Here is a 19,180-nt window from a genome sequence, read left to right on the forward strand (position 1 = left end):
CGACGATAAACCATCATTATAGCGTACTTTTTTTTTTAATAAAAATACACTTACTAAAAACACACTATAGTCACACTATCACACTAATCATATAAATGTGAAAGTTTGTTTGTTTAGATGTTTATCCGTCAATCACGCTGAATATACTGCACTGAAACGGATTTTGACGAAATTTGATATACTGACAGTGTATGAGCTGACGTGGGTGATTGGATACTTTTTATCCTTTTTAAATGCTCCCTTGGGACAAGAATCTTAATATCCGGGCGGAGCCGGGACGAGCGTCTAGTATAGAATATATAAGGAAATTATTGAATCCTTACATATCTTCACCAATCCCTGATAAATGTACAAAACTTGAATAAGATTTGTCAGTTTCAGTAGTTAAAATTCGAATTCATATAAAATGAATAATAAAATTACTCAAAATTACAAGTACATTAAAAATTAATTAAATTTTGAATTTAAACTTTAAATCAACATGTTGCAGATGAGATTGTAACACTGTGTGTGACTATTACTGTTTAATACTAGCCACTCGCCATGGACCAATCAACTTTCATGTTAGCTTTTCGAAATTCTAAGAACAAATTAATGAGAGCTGAGAGAGAATGAGAGACTGTAAAAGCATATGATACAAAGACAATAGAAATTGCATTTGAAGTAAAGAAAAAAATCAAATATCAATAAAGACATTTTTCCCACATCGGTTCTTTTCAATGACAATTATAAAATTAACAATTTAAGAGAATGTTAAAACATATAAATAATAAAAATCATTTATTTATCCAACTACTACTACTAAAGTAAAAAAGTCACTCACCGCAATATCTCATAGAACATATCCCGCTGTTTCTTAAAGTTCTGGAAGCTCAGCAACGATGGAAAGTTATCTGCGTTGTCCGTTTCAAAATTAAAACACACAATGCCGTTCGAACAACGTTCCTCTTGCGTGGGTTTCCTCTCACTATCTGCCTCGCACTTCAAACCATATGAGTTCAATAAAAACTTAGCCAAATCCGGAAAGAAACCACGCACTTTCTTATTTTCGCCTAACGTTTTCAATGCACTCTTATCTAAAATCACTTCCAACACAAACCGCAGGTTCCACAGCGATTTCACTGAAAAATACGTACTGTTGTGTATACTTTTTAGTATACACTTCTCCGTTTTGTCACTCATTTGAGATTCGTTCTGTTTATAATCGTTTTCATCCTGTTTCGATAGCAGAATCGATATGAGAAAGTATATCTCCGTATTCACGCTGAGGATGAGATTGTTCTTCAATAAAGAGTCATATATATCAATTAGTATGTCAATTTTTTCCTTATACACTACTTTGGCAACGTCCGCCTCTTCGTAATTACATTTGCTAGGTATTTTTTTATCTACCGCGTCCCGTGGCGTGATTTTTATTTGCGGCGTCACTTTCGGCGACACGCTCGTGTTAAGAATGTTGAATTTCTCCATCAGCTTGTATCTTTCTTGTCGTAATATATTACGCTCGGCGTCAAAGTTTCCGGATGTCTCCTTCGGCTGTAACTGCGGTTTGAACGCTAAGTTCTCTTCCAAAGCTAACGGAGGCTGCTGAAACGCGTCACTGAAACTGTTCAACGACATACTCTTCTGTCCAACACTTGTGTCGATATTTGTTGGATTTATCCTCCTTCGCTCCGACCGCAGCGAGCTAGACTTCCTCGCTCCGATCTCTGGAAACATCTCCGAGTTACTCAGGTCCAAATCCACTTTCACATCCTCGTTTGAAGTGTTCTTTTGGCTAGACCGTTTCTTTTTGGAACTTTTTGTTGCGGTTGCTAGATAGTCCCCAAAGCTTATGCTTTTGTCTTGTGACCTTGAGTGCCGGGAGAGGCGTGGCGTATCGCATCTTTCACTGAAGCTTTTAGATGTTGGAGTTACGGGGCTGGTAATGAAACTACTGTCCGGTTTGAAGCCATTCTTCATTGGTGTACTAGACACTACAATTCGTTCAACTCCAATACTCAATCTGGATTCATCTGATGATTGGTTTGATAACAGAGATTGGTTGTTTGTCTTCTCATCTGTAAACAGCTTTGTTTTGACCCGCCTCCCTGTCTTTTTCTTCTCGCGATTTGGCGATTCTTGAGTTTTACGGTCACTTTTGACCGTGAGATTATCACTGGATCTGTCATTTTCGCATGTGGGATCGCTGATGGAACGATGGTGTTTTCGTTGACTTAACGATTTCTCTGGAGTCTGATTGAGTATTTGTAAAGCATTGCTGTTCGTTTGTAAAATTCTGTAAGCAATTTTTTTCTGTTATTATTTATTTTATATATTTATTACTCATATAAAACTAAAAAGTACAAAAATATACAACAAAAAAAAACTTTAAAAAATGAACACCATACAACTATTGTCTGAATCACTTTTGTCTACAAATGAAATTCAAAACATAAATATACAGCTGACTGGCTGGGTATGATAAAAATTTATCTTTATGTATTCATTTATTTTATCTATTTTATTATTATACAGAAAAAATGGTGAAATGTTTTATTATATGTATAGATAGTTTAATAATAACATATAGATATTGGTGGTTCAATTGTCAAATAAGAAAAACAAAAATGTATTCACCCAAAGAATACTTATTCTACTTTTTTTAAAAGAAACTTAACTAAATTTTCATTACAATCATATGTGAAGTGGTCAATAATGTACTTAATTATTTTATCTAGTCTATCTTAACTAGCTGTACCCCGCAGCTCATAAAATAGCCTATGTGCAAATCCAGACTACAATCCATGGCCGTGCCAAATTTCATACATATTAGTTATATTACGCAGTATAATTAGCTTTATAAATAATCTAACGTCTTTTGATAAAATATACATTATTTGGTAAATAGGTCAGAACATGTTTGAAAACTTTAAAGAATGGATTTAATGTAATAACATTGGAAATATTAAAAGTATGTAAGAAACTATATTCTACTATCTTTAAATTAAATACAAATATACCAATATAGTTTCGCTAGTACTTATCGTTCATTTAAAACCTGAGTTACTAAAACTTTGAAACATTTTTGACTTGTATTTTCGCAAACTTAAGTTTAAAACTGCTCTAAGTTCAAATGTAAAATACAACACTCACGCATCAGTTTGGATCCTTAAAAAAGACAGAAAATAAGCTGCAAATTCATTCCTATTACAGCAAAATAATATACAGTCTTCCGGCGCGCCCTGAAATAAAATAAAAAATAGTTTTAAAATGTGTATCATCAACACCATGAAAACAAACTGATATTAGGTTATAAACCTCAATAGACTCGTCATTTAGCCACTTAATTAATAGATCATTATTAATTTTTCCCAAGAGGACACTTTCTATTAATGTATCAGACATTTTTTTTATCAAAAAGTATTATTTTCGATCGATTTACGAGACTGCGCGCTAAATTGCTAGCCATGTCAATTGACAAATGTCAAATTTACAAATTCTTTTGACATTTTATTTTGCACAGACTTTACATAAACACGACATTCAAATAAAATTGCCAATATTAAAAACGAAGGAATCCTAAGTAATCAATTCCTTCAAAGTTAATCGCAAAAAGCGAAAGTAACCTTAAAATTTTACATTATCCATACTAGTCACCTGCCTGGCTTCGTCAGGTTGATGTGAGAATAGTCTGTGATAATGTAGCTTTGCGTGTTGCGTGAAAGAATTATTGAGTTAGAATTAGTACTTAAGTAGATGGGAATCTATCCTATCTATCCTAAAAACATAAAAAACTAGAACATATTTTTGTTTCCAAACTCAATTCTAAAACAGTATTAAAATTGAAAACAAATTATTAATATTATATGAATATTATACACTTCTCGATTTAATATTCATAACAAAGCGTTTAAGACCTTGGCATCGCTTTTTAAAATAAACACTCTAATAAAATTTTGTGCATTATCGAACACATAATAATACAGGCGTATGATATATATATTATTACATAATATTTCAAGATTTTTAGACGATAATTTGACAAATATTAAATATATGGCAACACAAGGTCTCCAACATCTCTGTCAGCTGTTATGAAATTATCACTGAACAAGCAATTTTTTCTTTTTTTAATCGAATCTATTAACGCCAATATAAATAATTCAGTTTCAGAGATAAGGACTTGTAGTCAATGACTCCAGTGCCGCAGTATTATCCCACTCTCTAGCTTCAGTCAATAAAGGGATTTCGCTAATGTTTAGTGTATGTGGGAGAGATAGGATTTCAATTTTATTTATGCAAATTGTTATGACATACAACTGATTATTTGACAATGTGTCATTTCCTAGTACTGACTGTTCTGGCGACATCGTAGTGATATCGACTGAGAAAATAGTACAGATGATCGAAATATAACGATGTTTTAAATACATTTTGTTATTATAAAGTTATAATCATCTTTTTAATGACTGTTTTACCTCAAATGTATGATGACATACTTTACCATTTAAGGAATAAAAATTTAAGAACAGCTTTTCATTAAATATTAAATATTTTTCAAATATGGGTAGCTTAGAATAGGAATCTAAGGATATGAGCAGAATTTTATCAACGTCAAGTCAAAAACCACAAAAATAAACTTAATTTACTATAAAAAATAAGCATGTAATTTTGTGAAGAAATTATGAGTCGAAAATGTCTTTATTATCCAAGCTTTCCATTTCAGCTTTAGAAAATAGCTTCGCCATTTCCAATTTAATTAGGATTTGTTTTTTTGGCGGCAACTTCCTTATAGTCTCAGCATAACTTAAAAATAAATAATGTATGTCGTCTGCCGGTTCCACATTATTAACTTGTTGAACGTTTAAACTTGGAGAATTTTTTGGCGAAGCAACATCAGATACTGAACCAATGTTGTTTGCGGAATCGTCAAATATATTGGTTTCATTTTCCTCCTCTTTAGAACTTTCTTCTTCATATACGTAATCTTCAACATTGAGAGAGCTATCTTCCACATTTCGCAGACCTTTCAAATGTGGCTCCATAAATTCTAAATAGGATGCCCACCGCCAATTCCTATATTGATCGTAAGTGGGATTAGAATAGTTTAAGCTTCTCGATTTCTTATACTTGACATAGCATTCTTTGAGGCCTTTCCATCGCTTTTTCACTACATTTTCTGCAATCCATAGTTTATACATTAATGTTTACATGTATGAAGTATTTCCATATCATAAATTTTTACGCAGATATTTCATATTTTTTTTAAAAATACTAGCTAACCCGGCATACACTGTCCTGTCTAACTCTTATCATTTTGGGGTATGAAAAATAGATGTTGACCGATTCTCAGACCTACCCGATATGCACAGGAAATTTCTAACTAACACTGTGACACGAGAATTATGTATATTTATAGACATTTGGTAACAGATGTCTCCACAGGCATGCAACAAGCTACATAAAATATACGTATTGCTATTTATTACTAATCTGTTGTACCTAATTTCCACAGAAGTAACAGTTGTCAGATGTGACAGTTAGCTGTCATAAAAAATTATCATAGAATAATTAACATACCATTTTCCTGAAGCTCAGTAGCGATATCGCTCCATGCAGTGTGTTTTTCCATATTTTTATTGCCGCCTCCTTCATGGTTGACGTCATACAAAACGGGCCTTTTCTTAACCGCATCTATCAGCGATACTGTAAATAATTCGGCTTCCGACATTATAGCGTGATTGTTTGACATTCTGACGTTTACCGACTGTGCTGGTGACATCGAAGTGATATCGATTCTCTAGCTAGCGGCACAGATAATTCATATGCTTTATGCGATACAACATTGAAGTATTATGAATAAATAATATATTCATTTATTTATATTCGTAATTGTTCAATTGGTGGTATAAATAGACCAAGCTGCAATTCTATCAAAGAAATTTTGACAAATGGCGGTCTTATGACACAAAGCCATCTCTGCCAGGCAAAGTACAATACATGCCAATAACATTTTTAAGAAATCTGTTTATTATTGATCCTAAAATAATTTATTTAGTCAACATAAATCATATTTAATGAATATTCTTAAAATTAATAGGTTGTTTATTTAACTTTCGACCTTTGTATTGATAAAATTGTCATTTAATTTGATATTAATATTAGTGATGCTGTAAAATATATAGACATGTTGGTATGCTATTGTACTTATTTTTTATTCCCTTAATTTTTATTTTTCACCTATTTATTGGGTGTTAAAGGATAGTCTTTGTTTGTAAAAAATACTTATGTTTATGATATTTTTAATACTCCATTATAACACCTTCAATTCTCAAGAAATGACATTTCATCATCCCTTGTTCAAATGCTTCACAAACCAATATCTAACATTTAATATGCATCAACTAGTTATTTCAAGATTCATCATCAATCATCATCAGAGAAGTGCGTTTCCATCTTCAATGGTATACTATAATCTCTATCCTGTATTTGATCCCATTCCGCTTTTAAAAACAAATTCGCCAATTCTAGTTTTAGGGAAATTTTCACTTTTGGTGATAACTTCCGAAATGTCTTAGCATAACTTAAAAATAGATAGGTTATATCATCTGTTTGAGTTATCAGTGTTTCATGAGATTCGATGACTGATTCATGTGTACTTTCATTTTCCGTACTGCTATTCGAGTTGCTGTCTTGGTCAGTTAAAAGCTGGAAATGGGGCTCTAAAAAATCCAGCTGGGGACCAATATTATAGCCTTTGTATTGGTCATTTATAGATTCTCTTGTTAAATTATTTGCCTTTCTGTATTTTGCGTAGCTACTCATCAGTCCATTCCAACGTCGTTTTAATTTTGAAACTATAAAGTAAATAGTATATTTAAATGCTTTTAAGTTGGTATAATTTGTTAAAGTTATGTAAGACGATAAACTTTTAAGAACGATAAATTTCAATTAAATACGCAGCACAATTAGAAACAATGCAACAACTTTTAAAAGTCTCCCCGTGACCACGCTCGCTGTAGTGTTTGAAACGTCGGGTTAATAATATAATGAATAAATCGCGTTTAAAATCCGTTAAAAAGTTTTTACTTTCTAAACAACTTTTAAAATTAACATAACGTACTTTTTTGTTGTTTTTCATTAAGCTCAACAGCAATTTCGTTCCAACATTTGTTTATCACTTTTTTATTTTTATGATGACAGTGGGTGGGGTCGTAGATGCAAGGTCTATTTTTGACTGCAATTATTAATTTATTAATAGTTTTATCAGACGACATTTTCAATACTCATTTTAGTAATAAAAGAAAATAATACAAAACAGGAAATATTATTGTTTACCTACAACAGTGACAGCGACAACTGACAGTGACGCATAACGTAGTATATAACATACGCTGTGCGCATTACGACTAAACTTATATTGCCAGTGTTTAATTTCCTCACTCTAGTATATAAAGAGTATGCAATATGTTTCATATATTAAGCTCGTTTCATTTAGGGGGTAGGTAACTATGACTGAAGGCGTTCTAATGTTTGTTGTGGTAGATTCTGAATCGTGTTCGCTTTCTACATAACGATACGAATGCGTCACGATATGTATTATAACAGTAGGCGACGCTTATTCTTAGACGAATCGCTTATTTTATTCTTAAAATGCAAATTTCGTACATGGCTAATCTATTTAAAACTTCGCGCTTCCCTTCGCGTTCGCTTTCTGCACAACGATACGAAGGCATGACGAGTGATATATGTACATTATGTTTTATTATTATATTTTTATGAATTTATATAGAACTAGCTGCGCCTCGAGGTTTCAACCGCTTAAGTGCGTATTCCGTAAGGATATCGGGATAAAAAGTTGCCTATATATCATTCCAGTTGACCAGCTGTCTACGTACCAAATTTAATTGCAATCGGTTCAGTAGTTTTTGCTTGAAAGAACAACAAATACACACACATCCTTACAAACTTTCGCATTTATAATATTAGTATGATAACACGAATGAATAAAGTTGTGTTCTGTTATTTTTATTATTATATAATTTGACAGAAAGAGAACGTTCTCATAGGCCCAGTATTTATACTGTACAATACACAACATTAACGACAAAACTTGACAGTTGAGTTTTGACAAAATAAGATTAATATTTTTAGTATGTACAAAGCAAAACAATAACTTATAAACAAATAAACACGTAAATAATCACGATAATGTCTGAAACGTGGGGCATAACCGGGATATGTAGATGTTGTCACACTAGAGGCACATTTAGAAGTCTAAATGAGCCCTATAATTATCAGGGGCGCGATGAAATATTTAATTATATGCTTCAGAACACTTTTAATATAACTGTACGTTAATCATTTTCATAAACGATATTTTTAAATCATTATAATGTTACATAATTCTAATTCTATAAAGTTATTGTTAAATATTAAATTCTGTCTTGAACAAGTTCAATTGTTATGAGTTTTTTATTAAAATTCTAATTAGCAATAATGTAGAGCGATAGTACATCGTGCAGATGTACGTGTGCCTACAGCCTTGAATGGGTGAAATGTTAGTTATGTACAAAGAAATCTATAATAGACAAATCTAATACAAAGAAAATAACTACTTACAAAGAAATCTCAAAGTTATTTAAGGACCTGTAGTAAATGTTAATAAGTAGTATTTATTAAAGTTTAACTATTATTATATAACATTAGCTGTTCGCCCCGGCTTCACTCGATGTACATATATAGCCTATGTCACTCAGTGAAGTTACAGCTTTCTAATGGTGAAAGATGTTTGAAATTGGTCCAGTAGTTATGTGTGAAAACATTACAAACATACAAATCTCTTTTTATAATATTCGTATACATGTAATGTTTAATAATATTGCTCAATTTCCAGATACAACCAGTAGTAGACAGTGCTAAAATGTTTTACACAATATGTGAAGATTGTATACCGAGGTTGAGAGATGCGGAGACGTTTCGACAGTTAGTTATGTCCAGCGAAGACAGGTTTATGCAGTATTATAACGAATATCTATTAAAAGGTAATGATTGAATTAATATGAGCTAATTTATAAGTGTCAATACAAGAAAATAAAAGAAAGCATTACTATTTGAACCTTATTGGTCTGATTATTGACCTGAGCCCTCATAGGAGGCCTGTGTCCCATCAGTGGGAACATATATGGGCTGATGATGATGATGTAGATGATTACTATTAGAAAATAAAGACTAAAGTTAGAAAGAAAGAAAGGGGAGGCTCTCCATCACCACACTCGCCGTAAAGTGTTTGAAACATCCGGTTAAATAATATTAATAAATCAAGTTTAAAATCCATCAAAAAAACTTTATTTTCTTTATGTATAATACTTGCCTAAAATCAAACACAGGAAAATACAGTGTATACAGTTTTCTTTTTCATTTTATATCATATGCAGTAAAAATATTTTTAATTGCACAGTGCTGTTCTGGCTGAGTTGACTCGTGATGGAAACAAAATAAAATATAACATTTGGTAATTAAATGTTATCAAGTTACAAATACAAAAAATAGTTACAGTCAAATGGATCACCTCCTCTTTTTTTGAAGTTGGTTCAAAAGTAGATCAGCTGTTAAATAATTCCATTCTATTAAATATACGTTATGGAAGTGACATTTAAAAGAGTTATAAGAGTTTTTGTAGTTCTTTCTCAGTAAGAGTATAATCGAAAATTGGTAATAGTTATAATTAATGCATTCATTATTACATTATATTCATAACTAGCTTTTCAGAGTAGTTTTATAAATGTTATTATACATATAAACATCTTGAATCAGTCTATCAATTGAAAAAATCCCATCAAAATGTATTAGGTTATTTTAAAGATCTAAGCATACAGCCACATGTGTCGATAGACAGAAAGGGATTTTGTTGTATAGTATCTAGGTTACTCATTAATTTATCATAAGTATAAATGTTTTCAGTTTTAGTTGTTGTTAAAATACATTTAGAAATTAAAACGGATTTTAAACACGATTTATTCATTATATTATTCCTTTTTTTTTTAAATTAAAATGTATAATACTCGCGTTAAATCAAACACAAGAAAATGCTAAAATCCATTTTCCAATTCAACCAGAAAACAACAATGTTCAAACAATATTGGTTATTGAATGTTCAATTGTGTTTTTTCAGATATGAAGATGGAGAAAGTTGAAGCAACGGAAACTCAAGCAGACAATTCCGATGGTTTGTAAGCTAATAATTTCACATTTATATTCTAGACAAGTTTCTTTCGTCAATCAACTACTACACACACACACACTACACATCAACTAGATTTTTTTAAGAGTAACAAACACACACACACACACACACACACAAGTAGGATTGGTAGAATGAGGAAAATGGTAGGATTATAATCAAAAATGTTTCATCACAGGTGATAAATATCAATTGGATGTGATGGATATGGATGACGAACCGTTGGTATATTTGAAGAGTCAAGAAGTAAAACCTGTCGCAGGCTGGATCGCACCACATCAAACGGACGGTAAGTTTGACCAGATGTTGAACTTGGTGAGGGGCATGGCTACCGTCTCATCGATGACACAAGGACCCCGTGTAATCCGGGGGCCCCACAGCCCCCGGATTAATGCGTCCTCGGGCCAAGGCGCCCCTGGGCCAGAGCCCCCCCCCCTCCCTTACTAAGGTGTTCCCAGGCTACTAATTACGTATAAAAACACATTGCTCTTGTATAAATGGATAAATTTCTGTACTCTCCTATAATATTTCACTTAATATTCTTGTTTTTACATTATTTTTTTAAAATCGGTTAAATTGAACTTTTCAGATGGCGACAGAAAACCGGACAACGCGAAAAAGTATACCTGCGACGTATGCCAAAAGAAGTTCACCTACCACGGTTCCCTAGAAATGCACATACAGACACACAAAACGGAGAAAACGTACACGTGCATATTGTGCAAGGAAACGCACAAACGGAACAAAGAATTAATTAAGCATATCACGGAGGAGCACGGTGATAACAACGTGTTTACATGTAGCTTGTGTCGCATCAGTTTCGATACAGCTAGACTGTTGAGAAAGCATTTCGCGGTACACACGGACAAATTCAAGTGCAGCCATTGTGAAAAGGAGTTCGGGAAGAAGAAGGGACTGAAGGAGCATCTGAAGACGCACACGGGGGAGAAAAAATTTGCTTGTAATATATGCAATAAGTCGTTTGGGCACAATCAAACGTTGAAATCGCATATTTTGACGCACACCGGTGAGATAATTGATAGGATGTTGTATATGTGTGTACTGGCTTTTGCGCGCTGCTTCGCACGCGTTGAGTAGTTTAATAGATCAATTTTTTGTAGTTTTGTAACATTGAATTGCTTTATGTATGAGATACCTTTTTTAAGAATAGATATAAAATAAAATTAATATATGAATATAAAAAAAAATATATCTTCCCTTTGATTCGCTCTATCTATTAAAAAATCAACATCAAAATCCGATGTGTAGTTTTAAAGATCCAAGCATACGCATAAATAGGAACAGATGCGGGAAGTGACTGCTTTATACTGTGCACTGATAGGCTGTCACTCAGTGAAGAATCCTTTTCTCCTATCTCGGGTTTCAATCTACCTCTGTACGAAATTTCATCGAAATCGGTTCAGCCGTTATTGAGCTAAAAATAGCGCTACTAGCGCGATTTTTCTTTTATATATGTATGCAGATATATATATAAAGATCATACAAAATGCATTTTCCAGGCGAGCGCCCGTACATATGCGACATATGCGGGCGCAGCTTCCCCCAACGCACACACCTGAAGCGGCACATACACGTCACGCACACAGGCGCCAAGCCGCACGCGTGCGCGGTCTGCGCCAAGAGATTCTCCAGCAAGAGCTATTTGCGAATACACGAGCGACAACACACGGGCGAGAAGCCGTACAGCTGCGACGTGTGCGCGAGGCGGTTCCGTGCGTACACCACGCTGAAAGTGCACATGCGTGTACACACGGGCGTGAAACCGTACCTCTGCTCGTTCTGCGATAGGCAGTTCGCGCAGATGGCCAGCTTCAAGCTGCACGAGCGGACGCACACGGGCGAGAAACCGTACGCGTGCGCGGTGTGTAAGAAATCGTTCGCTGACAGCGGGTACTTGAAGATCCACATGCGTATACACACGGGCGATAAGCCGTTCGAGTGTTGCGTCTGTAAGCGCGCATTTCGCGAGACGGGGCAGCTGAAGCGGCACATGCGTGTACACACGGGCGTGAAAGCGCACACGTGTAAAGTGTGTAATAAGCAAATTGGGAACTTGTCGAAACATATGCGGGTACATGCGGGTATAGAGGAGAGGTATAACTGTGATTTCTGCGATAAAAAGTTCGCTGTGAATGGTAGCATGAAGTTGCATTTGAGTGTACACACGGGAAAGAAACCGTTCAGATGCGGAAAGTGCGAAACGCAGTTTTCGCAAAGTGGTAGTCTGAAGAGACATAAGTGTAGCGAGAAGTGAATAAACTATATTTATATTGTGTTGTTTAATTTTACAAATCTCTATGTACCCTACTCATCCTCCAAAGAAATAATAGTTTAAATCACGTTTAAATATTCATTCAGGAGAATTCTAATATTTAAAAAAAAATATTGTATGTTTGTTATGAATAAACTCTTTAATTAATGAACCGAATTAAATATGTGAATGTGTGTGCATTATTGTAATCTGTTACGATCCTAGGGTAAGATACATGTAAAACGTGCTTTATATATAACTATCTATTCGCCCCAGCTTCGCCCGTGGTACATATATAGCCTATGTCATTCAGTGAAGTTGCAGCTTCCTTATGGCGAAGAATTTTGAAAACGGTCCAGCAGTTTTTCAGTGTAAATATTACACACAAAAATACAAACGTTCCCTCTTTATAATATTAGTTTAGATAAAGAATACCTTTATTTATTTTGGTAGAAATTTGCACGCCATTTGCAATGAGTATACGAGTATGTGATACAATAATTCTGTAACATCCTGTAAACCATATGCGAGCGAAATAAAAATGTTTTCATTTAATTTGAGTAAATATTACACAATGTCTTGTGGTCACAGTAGAAGATGATTTGATGAGATGATGAATGATAAAAGTTGAAAGAAGCTCAGCTGAAGAATATCCACGGTGCGTTCTGAACATAAATTACAGACATTTTCGGTGTTTGAGCATCCTATCCTATCCTATACTACTATCCTATTCCTACTAATGTTATAAATGCGAAAGTTTGTAAGGATGTGTGTGTGTTTGTTACTCTTTCACGCAAAAACTACTGAACCGATTGCGAAGAAATTTGGTACATAGATAGCTGGACAACTTTTTATCCCGATTTTCCTACGGGATACGCGGGTGCAACCGCGGGGCGCAGCTAGTAACATATATATTTGGAGGAATATTCTCATATGTAGTCGTGCGACAAGATTCCGGTCGAAAGAAATCGGCTGACTAGGAATACTCGTAGCGATAAGCGTACAGTATCCCTGTTGGTTTACTTAATTAGATTTAAGTTAGTCCTTTGTTAACCATCAAGCAACTTACACGTTTTAATACAGTTCTAATTTTTAAAAAGCTCCCAAAGTAAAGCTGTGTACTTGTATATTTTCAAAGAAAAATGTAAAATTTTCATTGTTATTATTTTATTATCATATCAATCATCATCATTATCATTCTCAACCCCATGCTGATCCATCATCAATAGGATATAATACAAATATGATTGAATAATGGTTTAAGTTAATTATTTATGTACACAAAGTTGGCAATTTCACAACTTCGTGTATGCGGGTTAAACGAAGATGAGCTATTAGCTAAATTAGCCAATTACAAAGTAATCGATATTGACTCTTATATCAGTGTGTTAAGAACTTCGTTACGCTTTCTCAATTAAATTTTACTATGGCTATATTGTAAAGTATAACGGTCAGTGAAATATATTGGAATAAAGAAATATAAATATAAATAGGTTGTTTAAGAAACAATGTGGATAATTGGTGCCTGAAGTAGGTAAGGATACCTGTAGTACAGGTCGGTGTATCAAGTCTCCACCGCTCGAATGTTACATTATTTTGGTAATAATAAACAAACAAACAATAAGATTACAAAAGGCGCTATGTTATTTTACTTAAATAAATAAATAATGCTTTAAACGGTTTGCTCTACATAGCCGATATGCAATTACCCAATTATTTTAATAAGGTGTATTTCTTTGCGGATATCCGCTGCTCGTGTAAAATCAGTTTTATCCAAATCTAATCAACCGTTACAGCCTGTAAATTGCATGCACCTATTCACTTCCAAATTCCAATAGATTAGTAAGCATTGCTATATTTTTTTTGAAAAGAAATTTCATTCATTGTTTCAACAAACTACTCCAATGTACGTCGTCTCTTAAATTGGAAAGTGGTCAAGTAACTTGAGTGTTTAGTTAGCGCTGCGACGTTTAATGCGCCGCTTGTACGAAGGAGTTTTCCATTGCAACGAACTGGCCACTTTTATAAAAGAAAAAAGTATCGCTCTATCCCGCGGCGGGAACCGTTTGACAGCTGTCAAAATTTTTCGTGAATTTCGCGTTTATATTGTTGTGCTCGAAAAAAAAAATTGTGCTGTGTTTCGTAATTGGTGTATGTAAATCGTATATTCTGAACTTGCTGTCAGCGTTAAGGTAAGCTATCTATTTTGATGCCATTTATATTCATATGTCGAGATATGATCGCGGCAATTATTTTTAAACGTGGATAGTTACGACTTACGTACTATGTCTGTATTCATAATTATTCTTAGAGAGTTTCTGCATGTTTAATGGTGCTTACATTAACAAAGTATGATGTAGGTACTAGTAGTACTATAACTTTCCTTCGCTCTATTCGTTTTCTCCGTTTGTTATAATCGTAAGATATATTTTGACGATAAAGTTATTATTATGAAACTTTGTACATAACATTTAGCAGATTTTATTAATTAGTCAATTAAAGTCGATAAGTTATAATGCCGCCATAGTTTTGCTATCTTATTTTTTTAAGCTGGAACAACATCGCAATTTCGTTAAAAAGAATGTAAGGAATTTCGTCCATTAATTAAAACGGCAATAAATGTTGCTTTAGTAACTGTCATTTTCACTTCATTTCGCAAGATCATTTGATTATTAATCGATTTTTTATGGTCTACGATATTTAAATATCGTAATCGTATCGTAACAATGTTGTCAGCATATGCAAATAGAATATCTTCGTTTTATTAACAATAGTTGGCTTTGATTAGTGTGCGATTAGATATGATCATGTTAAAAGACTCATCATCATCACCAGCCCATATATGTTCCCACTGTTGGGATACTGGCTTCCTATAAGGGCTCAGGCCATAATCCACCGTCACATCTCGTCGGAATTTGATTCTGGTTTCCCCACGATGTTTTGCTTCGCCGTTTCGAGCAGTGGTGATGTGAATTTATCACCAGCATGCTCGTCATCCTTCAAACCTCCGAGTATCATTGAGTAATTACTGCCGATATAAATGCAAATATGATACATTTAAAAAATGAACATTAATTTTGCAATAATATGCCAAATTTATATTCGAACCAGTTTAGCAGTTCCGCGATTGAGCAACCGACATTCGAACATACAAACTTTCACATTTATTGAAGGCAAAATTGAAGATTTGCTCGCAATTAAAAGGGTCTATACTTTCTGACTGTACAACGTATGTGTAGGCTATGCGCTCGTATGTGTGTGTGTGTGTTTGTATGTGTATGGATCATTGACACACAATAACGGGTTTAATAGAGCGTATATGTGGAATTATAAATTGTAATTCAAATGCAATATTGCATTCATAACGTTTATGTGTAAGTGACGATCCGTTAGATATATAGATATTCTATAGATCTTCGCTAGGCGGATGTCTACTCCGCCAGAGGTAAAATTCACAATAAATATACATACGCTGTAGTTGTTAAACAAATACCTATTTTTTCAAGTTGGTTGAAAATACGCCTGAATTTGAACTTTATGGAAATAACTAAACTGTTTAACTTGCTGTTATAAAGAGTATATGTAATTATTTAATCCCGGTGATCCTAATCAGGATAAAAAAGATAAACTCGTGAAATTCTTGTGTCGTCACCGACCCTTGATAAGTGTACAAAGTTCGAATTAAATCTGTCCGTTTGAAGTGGGTCAATATCGAGTCTAAAGCAGTCGGTTACATACAAGTGTAGCTGATAAAATCGTGTTAAAAAATGCAGCCTAAATACAAGAACAATGAGGCTTTCTAGCGTCGCAAAATTTTCAATATTGGCTTATTATTATTGGGTTTATAGTTTATACCTTAATAGCTTTTGCCCGCGGTTTCGCACGCGTTAAATTCGGAGTAAATTAATAGATGTTATACATATAAACCTTCCTCTTGAATCACTCTATCTATTAAAGAAAACCCATCAAAATCCGTTGCGTAGTTTTAAAGATTTAAGCATACACAAGGACATAGGGCAGAGAAAGCGACTTTGTTTTATTCTATGCAGTGATAGACACAAACAAAAAAATGTATTTCCTCATTTTATTAAAAGAGTAGATAGATTATAGTGTCTACAAGCATTAATTATTTCTATGTTATTTTTTATCTATTAGAAAATACATGCATAATCTTTAACATAAATTACAATAACCTACATGCTGATCACAATAAAATCACTAATTTGGAGCGCAGCACATTAAAATTATTTACATTGCGACACGATAACGTAACGTGTACGTAACGACGACGTAACGACTCGTCGGACGGCATTGATAAACGCTTAATGAGCGTTATACTAGCTTTACGCCTGACTTGGCTCTCGTCGATACGATAATCATAGGTGATTGCAATTATATAAAAAATCGGTCAAGTGCGAGTCGGACTTCCTTTAAGGGTTCCGTGCAAATAAGTTAGAGAACAACTACAAAAAATTGTCACCCATCCAATTTATGACCGGGTCAACCATCCCTTAACTCTTGCGAGCTAAGTAGAGTGATGTCGTCCTATAAGTTTTGCAACAAATAAAACATGCCAACGCATCGCAATCAGTTCAGCCATTTTGCGTATAGCACACTTTCACACGTATATTTACACATGGGTATTGATTTACTTTACAGCAGCACTTTCTTGCACACGGGAAAGTCTAGGTTTAGCCAAGTCATAAAGTCTATCTGTCAATCTATCTACATCTACGTAATGTACGACTGGAAACCGAGTGTCTGTTATGATGTCGTGTTGTCTTGTTTTTGTGTGTCAGATGTCGTTGGAAGCGATTTTCAAATATATTCTTTTATTTTATGTGAAATCTGAAGTGTCCTACTGGCCTAGCTAATATTATAGCAGCGAATCTTGTAAGAATGCCTGGATGTATGTTTGTCTGTCATACAAGTGTGACCTATCTCTAAGTAAATTCATATAGAATTCATAATGAATTTATTTTGTATTTTTAAAAATGGACTGCCATTATACCCTTCCATTGTCCTTTCCAATCCTAATCCATTTCTTTATACCCGTCATTAAACCCTTTCTTACCTCTTGGAAGCAGCAGTCTCCAAATGCCCCAGCTCTGTTGTTCATGGGCGCTGGTGTTATCTTACCATCAGGCGGACCAGCTCAGGTGCCTCAAACGTATAAGCACATCCAGATAGACAGAAATCTAGATTGCAGGTCCGGTGCGCAGTGACATCGACGCGCGTGATTCGACTCGGCAAGTGTCACCAAAGGTCACTTTCGACACTGTGCCTTGAGCTCGTTGCACCATCGCGGCTCTGTGTGTGTAATAGATTTTTTATCTGTTAGAAACGTGTATGTGCTGGTGGTTTGGATGAGGCTGCATCAAGGGTTCACTTTATCTCTGCACTAGCTGTAAGTTGTAACCCATGGAATTTTCTGTAATCCATGTATGTTTAAATATAACAAAATATGTATTGTAAAGATACTTTATACTGTAACAACTAAGTTAAATTAATAGTTTGATTTAAAAAAACCCCGACTCAGACTAAATCGAATAATTGTATGCCAAGTGCCTTACGTCATTTCGCATCAAAATCGGTCCATCTGCTTGTGTTCCAACATACACACGTACAAAAGAAAACATATAGAATAAATCTAAACATCGAAAGCTTATCAGGTCACGAACGCAAAAACAAAAAAAAAATTACAACCGAATTGATATTTGAAGTCGGTTGAATAGGTTTTCATTACGAGTCATTATACCCCACTTGGAAATACCACCCCTCCTGATATAAATCCGGGTCAACGAACGCTCAACTTGCATATTATTTACATAACCGTCTCAGACGGAAAAAATATAAAAAATGCAATAATGTAATATCACTAACCTCCTTAAATCCGGTTAGGTTACACATCCACCTGGATCTAAACTTGGACCTAGCTCTAGAACCGGCCTAGATCAATTAATGCTTGTGACAAGAATTATAGTGCTGTATGTGTTAAAGTGGTTAGGTTTAAAAATAGGAAATATAGTTTACAAAGAAAATCTATAAGATACGCTTTATTTATAGAATAAACTAAACCTTCTCTCTTGCTCTTATTTAATCCTGGCGACGGATCGCCATCGGATCAGGATAGTAAGATAAACTCATGAAATTCGTATTGTCACTGATCCTTGATAAGAATACATTTTAAAGTGGGTCAAAATCGAGTCATAAGCAGTACCAGTGAAGCTAAAAAAGCGTCTTAATGACTATTACATATACACTTTCGAAAAAAATGTTTTGTTTTTGTAACTTTATGAACGTACTAGCTGGACCCCGCGGTTTCACACATGTAAGTACGTATCCCCTAGGAATATTGGAATAAAAAGTGGCCTATATGTTAGTCCAGCTGACTACGTACAAAATTTCATTGCAATCGGTTCAGTAGTATTTGCGTGAAAGAGTAACAAACACACACATCCTTACAAACGTTCGCATTTATAATACTAAGAGGATACTTATTCTGTGTTAATTTACAAGAGTTGTTTAATTTTATCCGCTTGTGATAAATATATCTTCTATATATATAAAATTCTGGTATCACAATGTTAGTTACCATACGCGTACGAAACGGCTAGACAGATTCTCATTAAATGTTGTGAGCATTTAACAGAGATTTATTAGACCCCTAAATGATAAGAGGA

The 19,180-nt window shown here is 34.2% G+C and overlaps 5 protein-coding genes across 5 annotated transcripts in view; 2 read left to right on the top strand and 3 right to left on the bottom strand.

Annotated features, from left to right (window-relative positions):
• LOC119838101 (codanin-1) overlaps positions 1–3,446 on the bottom strand; it is a 12,897-nt gene extending 9,451 nt beyond the window's left edge. The window contains exons 1-4 of the mRNA XM_038363913.1: positions 3,301–3,446; positions 3,136–3,224; positions 824–2,278; positions 148–151 (exon numbers count right to left, since the gene is read on the bottom strand). Coding sequence (XP_038219841.1) covers positions 148–151; positions 824–2,278; positions 3,136–3,224; positions 3,301–3,387 — 1,635 coding nt within the window. The 5' untranslated portion in view covers positions 3,388–3,446. The remainder of the gene's footprint in view (positions 1–147; positions 152–823; positions 2,279–3,135; positions 3,225–3,300) is intronic.
• A 1,098-nt stretch (positions 3,447–4,544) lies between these two features.
• LOC119838152 lies at positions 4,545–5,972 on the bottom strand. The gene is made up of 2 exons (XM_038363986.1): positions 5,563–5,972; positions 4,545–5,161 (listed from the first exon to the last, which is right to left on the bottom strand). The coding sequence occupies exons 1-2, from the start codon at positions 5,762–5,764 to the stop codon at positions 4,665–4,667; spliced, it is 699 nt and encodes a 232-aa protein (XP_038219914.1). The 5' UTR covers positions 5,765–5,972; the 3' UTR covers positions 4,545–4,664.
• A 298-nt stretch (positions 5,973–6,270) lies between these two features.
• LOC119838153 lies at positions 6,271–7,314 on the bottom strand. The gene is made up of 2 exons (XM_038363987.1): positions 7,106–7,314; positions 6,271–6,839 (listed from the first exon to the last, which is right to left on the bottom strand). Exons 1-2 carry the CDS (start codon positions 7,257–7,259, stop codon positions 6,409–6,411), a joined length of 585 nt encoding a protein of 194 aa, XP_038219915.1. The 5' UTR covers positions 7,260–7,314; the 3' UTR covers positions 6,271–6,408.
• An 809-nt stretch (positions 7,315–8,123) lies between these two features.
• LOC119838149 (zinc finger protein OZF-like) lies at positions 8,124–12,517 on the top strand. Its single transcript, XM_038363983.1, has 6 exons — positions 8,124–8,334; positions 8,879–9,026; positions 10,157–10,210; positions 10,404–10,514; positions 10,815–11,252; positions 11,746–12,517. The coding sequence occupies exons 1-6, from the start codon at positions 8,194–8,196 to the stop codon at positions 12,498–12,500; spliced, it is 1,647 nt and encodes a 548-aa protein (XP_038219911.1). The 5' UTR covers positions 8,124–8,193; the 3' UTR covers positions 12,501–12,517.
• Positions 12,518–14,435: 1,918 nt separating this feature from the next.
• LOC119838211 (scavenger receptor class B member 1) overlaps positions 14,436–19,180 on the top strand; it is a 75,545-nt gene continuing 70,800 nt past the window's right edge. The window contains exon 1 of the mRNA XM_038364059.1: positions 14,436–14,689. The gene's annotated coding sequence lies outside the window, so the exon portion shown is untranslated. The remainder of the gene's footprint in view (positions 14,690–19,180) is intronic.

Source organism: Zerene cesonia, unplaced genomic scaffold, assembly GCF_012273895.1.
Source record: "Zerene cesonia ecotype Mississippi unplaced genomic scaffold, Zerene_cesonia_1.1 Zces_u001, whole genome shotgun sequence".
NCBI classification, from domain to species: Eukaryota; Metazoa; Arthropoda; class Insecta; order Lepidoptera; family Pieridae; genus Zerene; species Zerene cesonia.

What these genes read in the sequence shown, in the direction of transcription:
- LOC119838149 (XM_038363983.1), top strand. Translation starts at nt 8,194, where the DNA reads ATGTCTGAAACGTGGGGCATAACCGGGATATGTAGATGTTGTCACACT. An exon ending in TAACGAATATCTATTAAAAG is followed by an intron (nt 9,027 to 10,156) that starts GTAATGATTGAA and finishes GTGTTTTTTCAG; the next exon opens with ATATGAAGATGGAGAAAGTT. An exon ending in CGCACCACATCAAACGGACG is followed by an intron (nt 10,515 to 10,814) that starts GTAAGTTTGACC and finishes TGAACTTTTCAG; the next exon opens with ATGGCGACAGAAAACCGGAC.
- LOC119838153 (XM_038363987.1), bottom strand. Translation starts at nt 7,259, where the DNA reads ATGTCGTCTGATAAAACTATTAATAAATTAATAATTGCAGTCAAAAAT. An exon ending in TAATGAAAAACAACAAAAAA is followed by an intron (nt 6,840 to 7,105) that starts GTACGTTATGTT and finishes TTTACTTTATAG; the next exon opens with TTTCAAAATTAAAACGACGT.
- LOC119838152 (XM_038363986.1), bottom strand. Translation starts at nt 5,764, where the DNA reads ATGTCACCAGCACAGTCGGTAAACGTCAGAATGTCAAACAATCACGCT. An exon ending in TACTGAGCTTCAGGAAAATG is followed by an intron (nt 5,162 to 5,562) that starts GTATGTTAATTA and finishes TATGGATTGCAG; the next exon opens with AAAATGTAGTGAAAAAGCGA.